Source organism: Chaetura pelagica, unplaced genomic scaffold (genome assembly GCF_000747805.2).
Source record: "Chaetura pelagica isolate M959 unplaced genomic scaffold, ChaPel_1.0 scaffold20, whole genome shotgun sequence".
Lineage (NCBI taxonomy): Eukaryota > Metazoa > Chordata > Aves > Apodiformes > Apodidae > Chaetura > Chaetura pelagica.
In genome coordinates, this window is record NW_009951958.1 from 5085718 (window position 1) to 5098186 (window position 12469).

Consider the following 12469-nt stretch of genomic DNA (forward strand, 5'->3'; position numbering starts at 1 on the left):
TTCCCTACAAACTAGTTGTTTTCTTCTCCTTGCCAATCACTCACTTGCACCTGGGGCTTTCCAGGTTTCTAAATCTCCCTGTCTCATACCTTCACTGCTGGTGCTAAGACATCTGCTTTTGCCTCCTTCAAAGCTCATACTGTGATCATGAAGGTGGAAAGTGACTGTTTCTCTTGTGGTGGCTGGTGAAGGGTCCTGTACATTCATCTTTTTCTTTTCTCTGGTTCCTTCTCTACAGTCTCCTTTCGGCCTGCTTCAGGAGTGAACTCACGGACTCAAGGAGAGACCCTCCCAAACAGACCGATGCCATCCTAAAACATTCCAGCCCCCCAGACCCATCAGTATATCCATAAACTGAGCTGGTGGGGTCACTTTGCCCAGCTGGTGGGACTAGGAACAGTGGGGCAAACACGGCCTGATAGCAACAGAGTAAATAGTGAGAGTAATCTCCTGAAGGGACTCAAACTTTGCAGAAACAACAGAGACTTCTACAGACCTCTTAGCTGTAGCTCATAGCATTGGGAGGTCAGGAACCACAATGTCGTCTGTCTCGGTGTAACGTTTTCTCCTGGTTTTGTAACCTGTTGATACTCTTTCCTGGTATTTCTGTATTTGTGAAACTCGGGAGGGTTTCTCTGAGCAGGTCTCAATTTTAAAAATGCCTCTTGTCTTGTTTAAATTAAAAATGTGTTTGTGGGCTGGGGGGATGGAAGAGGATTGGGTGTGCTTAAACAGTCTGTGATAGTCAATTTGGCCTGTTTGAATGCTGGTCATGCAGTAGTGGTGGAATTAGAGAAAATATTTGCACTGCTGGACAGAGGGAGGTAATAATTATATGAATTGGCACTGGTAAGAATTTATTATTTTTTTCCTGTAGAAATACCCACTACTTTGGCATCACAAATTGTTTCCTCTTACTTGTAATGATAAAGGGTCTGATCTAAAATAGATAAAAACTGTAGGGAAGAGTGGGTTACTTAGACTTTGCACCAACACAGCTGGCCTTAATCCAGCTTAGCTGCACTTGGAAAAGTCCCTTCTGTGGGTTCAATCCATCTGGTGGGCTAAAATGCACAAGGTGAACGTGAGGCTGGAGTCTTTCTGCGTAATGACATCCATGTGTGTCCAGTGTCCCTGTGAAAGGGTGTCAGAGCTTGCCCTTTTCCTTGCAGATGTTCAGCAGTTTTAGATGTTGCTTTAGAGTATTCATCAACCCTACTGTGTTTTACTCTATCACTGCAAACCTCACAGATGAAAAGAAAGCAATGCCAGCATATTTTGCAGCTGACTCACCCAAGTGGCCTCAGGCAATGCCCACCTTGTCCTGCAACCAGTGGCTTTAGCTTATTATGTCTGTGAAGTGCATCCTGACTTAGTAATTCCTATACAGGAGACCATTTCTTAGCCACGACTTGAAATCCTCCCACTGCTTGTATCTAACTCTACCTCTGAAGGTCATTTGTATGGGGCTTGACAAGCTGAATTTGAACACTTTGGAACTTCATCTTTTGATGAAGTGTCAAGCCCAGACCAGCACAAAGGAGGAATGATCAACAGGCAAGTAACACACCATAGAATTAACCTGGCATTGCTGAGTGTGGCAGTAGCTGCAGATGTTGATGATGAGGGAGGAGCCGGTTGAGGGTGGGCATAATGCCTGCAGTGGGGAGGTACCCAAGCATCCTTGCATAAAGAACAACCACTGATGCTGGTAGACAAATGTCCTTCAACCCATGTTCTCAAGAAGTGACATCTCTTCTGAGGAACCCTCCAATGTTGACAGCTGCAGGAGAGATGTGAAGAAGTTACTGAAGGTACGCCAGGAACGGTGCTCACTGTGGGCTGAGGGAGCAGCTGAGGAACAGAGCTCAGTTGCAGTGCCGGTGGTCAGCAGCCCCTGAGAAACACAGGGGGCTGGATCAACACAGATGGGGACCTGTGTGCCTTCAGTCCAGTCCATCTTGGATTTAATTGGAGCAAGTGCCTACCCAGCTCTGACACGCTCGTGGTTAGTCACAGATGGAGGAGAAGGTGCCTCCCAAATGCAGAGTGGGCCTCTTGGCCACCCACCAAGGAAAAAAGCCTGATGCAGTGAGAGAAGACTCTTATCAGAACATCACATTATCTGCTTCCAGGCAGCAGAGCTGTGATCTGAGCAGGTGATGACTCGTACTAACATCTCCTTTGAGAGCCATATCCCATCTCTGGATATCTCCATCATTGTCTTAGCAAGACTTGTTCTGCTATAGCAGTGTGGGGGAGGGCTGATCAATAGGAGTCTGAAAAATTGTGATTAAGTATAAATAATAATGAATTAAAAATTAGTGACTCAGTTTCAGCTCTACCATCACTCCTTGTATAAAGTTCACAATCAAGTGCCTCTTTACTTCACTTGGTAACTCTAGGAAGTACTTTGACATCACAAAGCAGATAAATATTGCTCTGTACCTTTTTTGGGGGGAGAAGAAAGGCATTACCATTACTGTCCCTGTGAGAGGTAGGAATCTAAACTGTAAATGCAGCCCACACGCAAGATTATGCTTGGCACTGTCAGTGTGTCTTTCTAGTGAAGGTTTATTCCTGGGAACTTGGTCTTGTCTGCTTGTGGCTGGCGCTACAGAAATGCTGCAACAGGGACACACTGGTCTGTATCTAGAGCTCTGCTCCAGGGCCTGTCCACGAGTATGTTTGAGGAGACAGCCCACCAGAAGATACAAGGCACAGTGGAAGATGTCCTTGCCAATGGCAGGGGGGGTGGAACTAGATGATCTTTAAAATCCCTTCCAACTCAAATTGATCTATTATGATTCTATGTTACGCACCTTGCAACAGGAGATTCCAACTCCTGCTCCAGTTCATCATCTCCTCCAGATCATCATCTGGTCTGACCTGTAGGAAATATCTTGTAGCATGATAGGCAATACAGCACCTGGGACTTCACCAAATCAGAATGTAAATTATTTGGATCCCACTATCCTCTGGAAAGGCTTTCCAATTTGTTCTCCTTACATATAAGAGGATGGTGATTATACAGGTGGTATTAATGGTGACTTGATTTTCTCTCCAGATACTAGGATAATAACCTGAAACTGGAAGCAGTTGGAGTTGCTTCATAGTCTGTCTTCTGCAGATAAAAGTTTTTCCCAGCTGTCCTTGCTTCTTTGCCATCTTCAGATGGGTTCAGAAGAAAAAAGCCTTTTCCTTCTAAGGAATAACCAAGTAGAATAATTGGGCCTTATCAGTTAGGTCCTATCAGTCTGTGTCAACTAGTTGATATGTATCCACTCCCTGTATTACAGCTCCGTTCCCTGGAGAGATTGCATCCACTGCCTGCCTTGGGAAATTCCCATATCTGAAATCTAAGGAGAGTCATTATTGCCACCCTTGTCCCTGTACTGTAGTTGCTGTCTGCCTAGTGACCACCAGGACTTCTCTCCATGCTCCCAGTTAGTTACCAAGCCTACAAACCACTTGTGTGGTTGAAAAGATGCACTATTGCTTTCTTTGGAATAGCATCTGGTTGAGATGTGCTTTTTAGTGTTCTGCTTCATGGATCTTCAGAGTGGATGAGTGCTGCTGAGCAGCATCTGTGTCACTTGTGTGCCCTTACTAGACTATATCAGTGGCATCCCAGTGTTACGCAGCCCTTACTGGGAAACCTTGTCTGAAAAAACATTGCTAATGGGCATGCTGCCCATGTGTGAACTTGGGATGTGATCCTTTTTGTACTTGCTGTGGCTAATGTAAGGAAAGGCAGGCCCAGAACTGGACAGCTTCGATTCCACTTGGGTCTCTCTGGGATAGCAAACTGGGCACAGAGCCTTGGGTGAAATCTTAAGTTCACTGAGCCTGAGCTGCCCTATTCTTGCACTTAATGAGCCTTAGATGTCATTTGCATTAAGATTGCTTACATGATGATGTTTTCATCTAATGTGAGTGAGTACTCTAGGACTTGTCTACTGAATCAGGTAATTGGTCTATCCAAGCAGTTTCCTACATCTGGTGAAGGGCTGATAACAAGGGAGCTGGGAAAGCATAGAATTAGACAAGACAGCTTGTGAACGGAACTGTGCTTTGTATGTGGGAGAAGAAGGAAGTTCCTTCCTGACCTCTTGAGATGATCAGTATATGCCTTGAAGCAGGAGAGGTGATTGCCCTCATATGAGCTTGCATAACTGAAATACTATTGGCTAAATAATTATATAGCCTCTTGAAGAGAGAAAAATCAGTTGTGGAATGTGACTCAGTGCCTTTTGTATCAGACTGTTCCAAGAAGTATAATAGTCTCTTAATTGAAGTCCTTATACCTTGATATTAAAATGCTTTTCATTGGCATTGATATCAAAGAAATGTTAATGCTCCTACTTCTAATCTATCTTGGGACATAGTATCATTTTAATGAAAATCACTGTGCATGACATTCGTATAATACCTGTTTAAAAAAAATGAGAAAAAAGCAATATATTTTAAATGAATCCTCAAACACCATGTAGTCCGTGTGTTTAATACCAAAAAACATTTTCTTGTGTTTCTGAGGCTGTTGCTATATCAATGTGTGATGTTAATTTTAAATAAAATTTTGCATCTTGGTTTATCTTGGGACTTTTCTTTGGCTAGTTGGCTTTCCCTAGACCTTTTATGTGTTTGCTCACGTGATGGAATAGTTTAGTTGAAACAAGTGTGGGTATGAAGATAAATGCTTTTGTTTCTTGTTTTATTCACTTGATCTTGATTTTCTTGATTCTTATGAGTATGAATGAGGCAAGAATGGAGTCCTTAAGCTATATGTTAAAGTATGCATTTCTTTTCTATAGTGTAGGGTGCTTCAGGTTGTCTTGTGTTGGCTTTTTTTTTTTTTTTTTTTAACTCTTCAAAGTATTTTCTAGTCTCCTAACTGTCTTTGCTGAGACCACTGTTGGTGGTGGAAAGGGCAGAGTTAGGCTCACTACTGGCATCCTTGGAGAATCTTGGTTTTGTAGCAACAGGCATCCTTTTAAAAACAGCAATAACAAAAAGCTTCTAGTTGTGAGCTCTCTGAATAAAATCTGTCCTAACCTTAAGCAATGCAACTAAATCCTTTTTGGAAAGTCTTTGTTGATTTAATTTGAAATTTCACTATGTATGTGGTCGCCTCCTCACTTGTATATCATGCAGATTTTACCCTAAGAGACTACCCGGGTGTGTATTAATTTCAGCTGAAGCTCAGTTAGGATAGGTGCCTGAACCTGTTACATAGAAATACTAATTCTGGTCCTAAATCCAGAAACCTCTAAGGTTAAGGGTGGTGTCAACCTGACTTGAATTTCGTGGCTGGCCTCAACTTTTATAATTGGTGAATTGAAACCTCAGATCTGAATCGTTCCCAGAAAAGTTTGGTCTGAGCTTCATGGCTTGGTTTCACTTCCCCTTGGGAGTTGCTGCCATCGTTAATATTAATTTGTGAAGCTTCTTGTGCTTTCCACTTCCTTGAGTCTATGAAGTTTGCTGGATCTTGTCCTGCATCTTCACTGCCAAAGGACAGTTCACACCCTTCTGCACCTCCTGTAATTGTGCAATTAGGTAACATTTCTTCAGGGCCTTAGATACTCCAGCAGGTTAGCATGGATGTTTTCTCCACCCAGTGCTGCAAATCATAAAAGTGCAGGAAGCTGGAGACAATGTAATTGTTTGAAACTTGACCTTGAGTGCTGAAGGTTTTAATAAATTAACTAGGAATAAGCCTTTTCTTTCCTTTATTATTTGAAGTAATAGCTCTTCTCTTTGCATAGAAGGAAAGCCAGTTCCCAGGAATTGGTGTAACCAGTTATATCCAGAAAAACAAGTTTTCCCAAAGGGAAGTAAGATGGGAATGTGCCCTTGCGCATTCACCACGGCGTCACCACGATGTGGCCAAAGAAGTGCTGGGCTCTGGCGAGCTGGGCAACCTGTGATCTGCTGGGTGAGCGCGGCTTGCCAGGGTACCTCGTGTCTGCTTCCCCAGCACCTCTGCCTGCTCTTGCAAACACCCCTGGTGTCGGTGAAAGAAAAACCTGCTCCCCTGTGGCATGGCAATGCTGTGCCAATTGTGCTGTTGGGCCTGCTTTAATGATCATTTTCTGCATATCCCAGCTAAGACCCCACTCCAGATGGGATGCCGCAGCCGTAACTCGATCTGGGAACTGGGCTGCTGTTCAGAAGCAGTCTGGTCTTCACACTCCAGATCACTTACGAGGGAGAATTGCAGCTGGGACCCTCAGGGCTGGGGAAGGGGAGCTTGCCAGCAAGCTTCTCTGGCCCAGTTCATGGATATGCTAGATGGAGTTTAGGGCTGTCTGGACTTGAGGGAGGTTTGTTGTTATCCAATAGTAGTAGGAATCTGATACTCTGCAAGCTGCCTGCAGCGTCTGGATACCAGGTTCTCCTTAACACCAGCAAAAGTTGTGTGTCAGTGTTCCAGGCAGCTCTGACCATCTCACTAGTGGTTCCTAAGGTGTATGGAGTCTTGTCTTGAGCAAAGAGCCTCTAGCTATTCTATATACACCTGATTATATTAATAACTAGGAATTTTTGAGAAACCAAGGTGATAAGTGTACCCTGATCTGAAAATTCTTTCTGCAGTCAGATTAGGATGGTTTGAGATAGCTTTGTCAGTTCTTGTTCCTGTGAAAAAGCCTTTGACCACAATAAGTGTTTAACTTTAAAATACTGTTTTCGAGTTTTGGCAGCTGTTTGCTGGCTTTGGTTGTCTTCAACTGAAAGACTTACATAGAAACTTTTCATTAAATAAAAAAATTTGAACTGATAGTTCCCTTTGAAAGTTTCCCTTTATCAGTATTTCACCTTTTTTTTTTTTTTTAATTGCCGAGAATATCTGGGAAACTACTTATTTCCTGTTGACTCTGTCACCAGTAATCTTAATCTGGAATACTCCCATGGTTTCACTAGAAGTAGCTCACCACTGCCACAGAGAAAAACTTTAGCTCCTTGGATGGGCACCCTTAGCAACCAATTTCTATGATTCCTGTCCTAACACCTCCTTGGTTTGCAGGACCTCCATGCAGTCGCAGTCTTCCTACGGCTCCAACTCTCCACCACTCAGCAAAATGAACAGCATGAACAAGCTGCCCTCGGTCAGCCAGCTCATCAACCCCCAGCAGCGCAATGCCCTGACCCCAACCACCATCCCTGACGGCATGGGAACCAACAGTAAGAAACCTTTGCTCCTTCTTCTGCACTGTATGCCCATCCCACTAATGTAGAGAAGGAGATTTCGCATCTCCAAGTGGCTAGTGTTAGTCCAGAGTGCTTGGAGTCATTCATGGTAGCAGCACTGGGAATCTGCAGAGCCAAGTATTTCTTGCTGCTGTGCCACGGGGCAAGTCACCTGCTTTCTCCAAGCTTCAGCATCTTGCTCTGAGCCTTACAGGGGTGAACAGAGCTACTTCTTGCTGCAGATCTTGCTGGCTGCACTGTCATCTGTCTTTCAAGGCTTGTTGTCTCCTCCTTTCCCAGCAGAAGAGATGCAAATGTTAGCAGACTTTCCCCCCTGGGTTCAATTAAGACACTTCTTAGTTTCAAAGGAAATGCCTGCACCTCACAGCTCTGTAACCTGCTTCCTTCTGGCTGCTGAAGAGTGCCCAGCAACCTTGTAAATCCAGGATGACAGACATGGTTCTGGGGGCTTAGTTTTGTTGGTTGTGGTGGTGTTTTTTTATTTCAGAAGCACTGGGCTCTTGCCCACACCTGTTGCTGATCCCCTTCGGGTTCTCTCAGTGTCTGAAAACAAAGCTGTTTGCCTTCTGTATTGGGTTACTCTGCTGGCTCTGTCCTGCTCCTTTCCTGCAGCAGGGGCAGCCAAGAGGTCCATGGTTTGCTCAGGTTTCTACCCAGCCTGTTTGCAAGGGAAAGTGACACGGTGGCAGCACCACCGGCAGTTGCTCTGGTGAGGGCAGAGCTCCTGGAGGGCTCTCTGTCATCTGGCCCTTGTGTGGGCATTGTGACCCTGCTGAAAATTTCCTGTGAACTCGCTCTGTGTGGTGCTTTGCAGGGGATTTCTGGCTGCTCCAACTATGGGTGCTGTCCCTTGATGCCTTGCTGGGGTGAAGCAGGGGTTCAGGGACGCCTGGGTAACCATGTGCTCCTCCTTCTTCTCTCCTCCAGTTCCCATGATGGGCACCCACATGGCCATGACCAGCGACATCAATGGCCTCAGCCCTACGCAGGCGCTGCCTCCTCCCCTCTCCATGCCTTCAACATCCCACTGCACCCCCCCTCCTCCGTACCCCACAGACTGCAGCATCGTCAGGTGAGCGGGAGCAGCCTTCCCAGCACACGTTTCCCACTGTGGGGAGCAGAGGCCTCGTGTCAGGGTCCTGGCAGGTCCCTCTCCCCGTTCTCTTGGAGCACAGGATCCCAGTGGGTCTTGGCCATCCTGGGGCTGGCAGCCTCTGGGCACCAAGCCTCAAACCCCCTCCTCTGAGCAGCTGAGAGAAATAGGGACTTTAGGACTGCAAGAAAGCTGAGGCATGCAGCATCTGTTGGACTGATGGAGCTGAGGGCACCAGGCAGTCTTGCAGACATTTTCTTTTCCTTTTTTTTTTTTTTTTTGTTGTTGTTGTTGTTTTTTTGCTTTTCTTTTTGTTATTTGTTGTGGTTTTTTTTACTCATCCCTTTGCACTCAAAAAGGCATGGCTGGGGTCAGAAGACCATCTGCCCTCCATGAGATCAAGCAGGTTGAAAGATGCTGCCCCTAAAGGAGGAATCCTTTATGCTTAGGGAGGAATGCGGTGATTTTAAGTGCTTTGTGTACATGTGTCTAAGCCCTAGACCCACTGCCTTGCTGAAGCCCTCTTGCTGTGCAGGAGGCTGCCAGAGGCTCAGACACCTTCTGGGTGAAGTGACCTGGCAGGAGGTTTTACGGGAGCCTTCATGCCCGAAGATCCAGGCTGTGCAGCACTGGCTATTGACTAAGGCAAAGTGCTGCCATGAGGGTTGTCTGCTAGGAGCCAAGCTGATAGACTCCCTCATTTGTTTGATGTGGCTTGCTGGCCTGGGATGTCTTGGAGAAGGTCAGGCCAAGGGTGAAAGCTTTGTTTCCTGTTGCTGCAGGTTGGCTGAGTGTTTGGTTTTCCTGTGGTTTGGGCTGTTGCAGCCAGGGTGATCCTTTTTTCTCTCTCCTTCCTTCCTTCCTCCTCTGCAGCTTCTTAGCGAGGTTGGGCTGCTCATCCTGTGTGGATTATTTCACGACCCAGGGGCTGACCACCATCTATCAGATTGAGCATTACTCCATGGATGTAAGTAACTCCTCACCATTTCCTTTGTTTGCACTCTTGGCCCTGCTGTAGGAGTGGGTCAGAAATCCAGACTCCAGACTTCTATTTTTATATTATTAGTCTGACTTCAGGCTGTTGCACACAGAGAAGACTTACTGTGAGGTGAAGAGAGGCTGGACTCAGGGCCAGCAATGTAGCTGCCTTGCCTGGCACAGAGAGTGTTTCCCTCTCCCCGCCACTGTGCATTTTAGCCCCCAAAGTGGCCCCAGCCCATGTGTCTGTTAATTCTGCAAGGCTTGGTTTCAGTTTACGCTGCTCTGAAACACCCTACTCGCCTGCAGACAAGCAGGCTGTCCAGAAGTGGTCTGCATTTTTCCCCTCCCTGCTTCTGTTTTCTGGCCTTACCTTAACGATCTTCCCTTGCTACTGGCATCTCAGCCCAGCTGTTGGTTGTGTTTTTTTCCATCTTGCATGGCTTTTGTTGCAGGGTTGCTTCTTCCTCTCTTGTGCTATTGCTCTATTCAGAGCTGCCTGTCCTATTTTGTTGCCCCAAGACTTTGCCAGGCTGTGCTGCTTTTGCTTCCTAGTGTGGATTGTGTTCCTTCTGCTGTTGCTCTAATTAGAAAATCTGACCCAAATTAACCAAAGCTAGTTGCTATTTTTTTTTTCAGAAACTGCTATCACATTTCCCCGAGTTTAGGTAATGCTACCCTCAGGTACTGCAACAGAGATGATGGGGCCTCAAAGTCCAAGTTCTCTAAGGTTGTGTGTATCTGTTCTTAAATTTTGCTTATGTTAAGTAACTAAGGCAGCTCCTCCAGAACTTCACATTCTGGAGATCAGACCTGGATTTTAAAATCCTTTTGCAGGCTTTGAAAGAAACACGGAAGTTTTCAAAGCCATTGATCTATAGCCCAGCATCCTTCATCATAGACAACTAGCAGATCTCCCTGAGGCTGTCCTGCAGGCCTTGCAGTCCAGTAACACATCTAGCTTTAGGTCACTATACCTTATGCATGAATGTGTGTTTTTGTGTAACTTCAAAACAGACCTTGTGTCACTAGTTCTTGCTGCCTCGTGGCTACGTGTGCTTGTTTAGAACCAAACCACCACTTTCAGGATTAGTGGTTTGTCTTCTGCAGTGCATCATGGCCACCTCGATTTGAGCAGCTTTGTTGGTTAACAGGCATTCACGGGGTGGCCCAGAGGCTGCTCCTACTCCCAGAGCCCAGCTTGCCTGGGGATTGCCCAGTTAAGCCCTCTACGTTTCCTTGCAGGATCTGGTGAGCCTCAAGATCCCAGAGCAGTTCCGCCATGCCATCTGGAAGGGCATCCTGGACCACCGGCAGCTCCATGACTTCTCCTCCCCTCCCCACCTCCTGCGCACCCCCAGCGGCGCCTCCACGGTCAGCGTGGGCTCCAGCGAGACGCGGGGGGAGCGGGTGATCGACGCGGTGCGCTTCACGCTCCGGCAGACCATTTCCTTCCCGCCCCGTGACGAGTGGAACGACTTCAACTTCGACATGGATGCCCGGCGCAACAAACAGCAGCGCATCAAGGAGGAAGGGGAGTGAACTCCGCGGACCCCGCTCCACCCCGCCTCGGCCACAAACTGCTCAGCCCTTCGTTTTGTCTTCCTTCTGCTTGGTACTGCACCCCTGGACGAAGGGCAGAGGGAGCCTTCTTGTTCACTTATGCTAGTTATGCCCTTGATGCTGTCTAGGTCATGCTCCTGGACTGTGACCTCCACCCCAGCTCTTGCAAGGGGAAGAGCTGAGCGAAGGGGAAAGGCGGGTGGTATTTCCTTAAAAGTTGGTGACCTTCTTGAGAAGGCATGTTCTTGTTTCATGTTTTCCTTTGGGGAGAGGGCTTCTTTTCTTGACTTCTCAATCCTCATACACCTCACGGGTGTCCTGACCTGCAAACTTGTCTCTCTCTCATCCAGCGATCCCACTTTGAAAAACAGGAAGCTTAAAATAACTTCTTTAAAAGCCAAAAAAAACCCCCAAAACAAACCACTCAACCCCAAGACAAAATGCAAAAAGCCTAAAGCCGCCAAAGCCTGAACTGGCTGTTCATCTGAAAAGAAATGGGAATAAGTCTGCTGAACGTTGCACTTAAACAGCCTCATCCTACGGAGCTGAGTGCTCTGTTCATGTGTAATATTCTCCAGCGGAGACAGCACATGCACTTTGCTGGGCAGGCCAGTGCTTATGGCCACCTGCAAGCCACTTCTTCCTTTTCCTTTGCCTTCTCTGGGAAAAAACAAACCTGCTGTCTCTTGTTTTCAATTTACATTTCTCTGTATGTCCTCATTTGCTTGTTTTTGGGTATAAATGCAAATGCAGCCATCAGTCCACTCAACCTTTAGCCACTCTGTACCACTACTGACATTTAAGCTAGTGAATTAGGCTTTGCCACATATGCAGCCTGGTTAGTTTAGCATAAGGATTTTCCTGCCTAGCTGTCAGTTGCAGAGAGGACCAAATGAGAGCTGCACACTGATTTGTAGGGTTTCAGCTATCCTAAACACAGGTAGACCATGCTAGATTGGTTTCCTGACAAGTAGAACTGGCTTTAGTTAGATCTGCAGTAGGCTGGAGCCTGTTGTGGTTTGTTGCTGGTGCAGATATAGACTAAGCAGACTTATAGACTAAGACTTATAGACCAAGCAGAGAGTAAGAAAAGAGAAATTTCCAACTGCCTTGGGCATAAGGACCAGTTCCTCATGATATGAGTGTTGCTACTGCAAAATGTCATGTTTACACGGGAAATTGATTTTTCTCTGTTTTATCTTTATTGGTTCTACAGCAGCTGTGCTCTCAGGCATTTCCTCTGGCATTTTACTGTCCACAGGGACCCCATGGACAAGTAGCTGAACAGTGTGTGGTTTCATGTTTATATTGGTCAAGGTAGTGAGGCTCTAAAGTAGACAGAACAAACCTAAACTGAGCCACTTGGCTCAGCGCAGCCCCTTTCAAGTTGACTGGCTCTTTTTAACAGTAAGCCTGACTTTTGTTTGGGGAAAAAAGAAAAAAGCAGCTTAAATGACTTGTCATCCTACCTTACTACACCCAAATGATCTTGTTTCAAGGCAGGGACTGTTCTCTGGTCCCTGCTATGTGCCATCTATTTCATGTAAGTCCAGTATCATTAGAATTCTCCATCTGTCTGTTGTAGCCAGGTCTGTGTCAAATTCAAAGACTGCCTTCCAGTGA

The 12469-nt window shown here is 46.2% G+C and overlaps 1 protein-coding gene across 3 annotated transcripts in view; it reads left to right on the top strand.

The window, feature by feature from the left end:
• Positions 1–11257, top strand: part of TP63 (tumor protein p63) — a 103308-nt gene extending 92051 nt beyond the window's left edge. For 2 of the 3 annotated variants that reach the window (XM_009999848.1, XM_009999855.1), the window contains 4 exons: positions 7028–7185; positions 8140–8284; positions 9179–9272; positions 10529–11257. In XM_009999848.1, the coding sequence (XP_009998150.1) occupies positions 7028–7185; positions 8140–8284; positions 9179–9272; positions 10529–10825 (694 nt within the window). In that variant the 3' untranslated portion in view covers positions 10826–11257. Of the gene's footprint in view, positions 1–238; positions 354–7027; positions 7186–8139; positions 8285–9178; positions 9273–10528 lie in introns of those variants that run through there. The other variant, XM_009999863.1, reaches the window with a different exon arrangement.
• The last annotated feature ends 1212 nt before the right edge of the window (positions 11258–12469 follow it).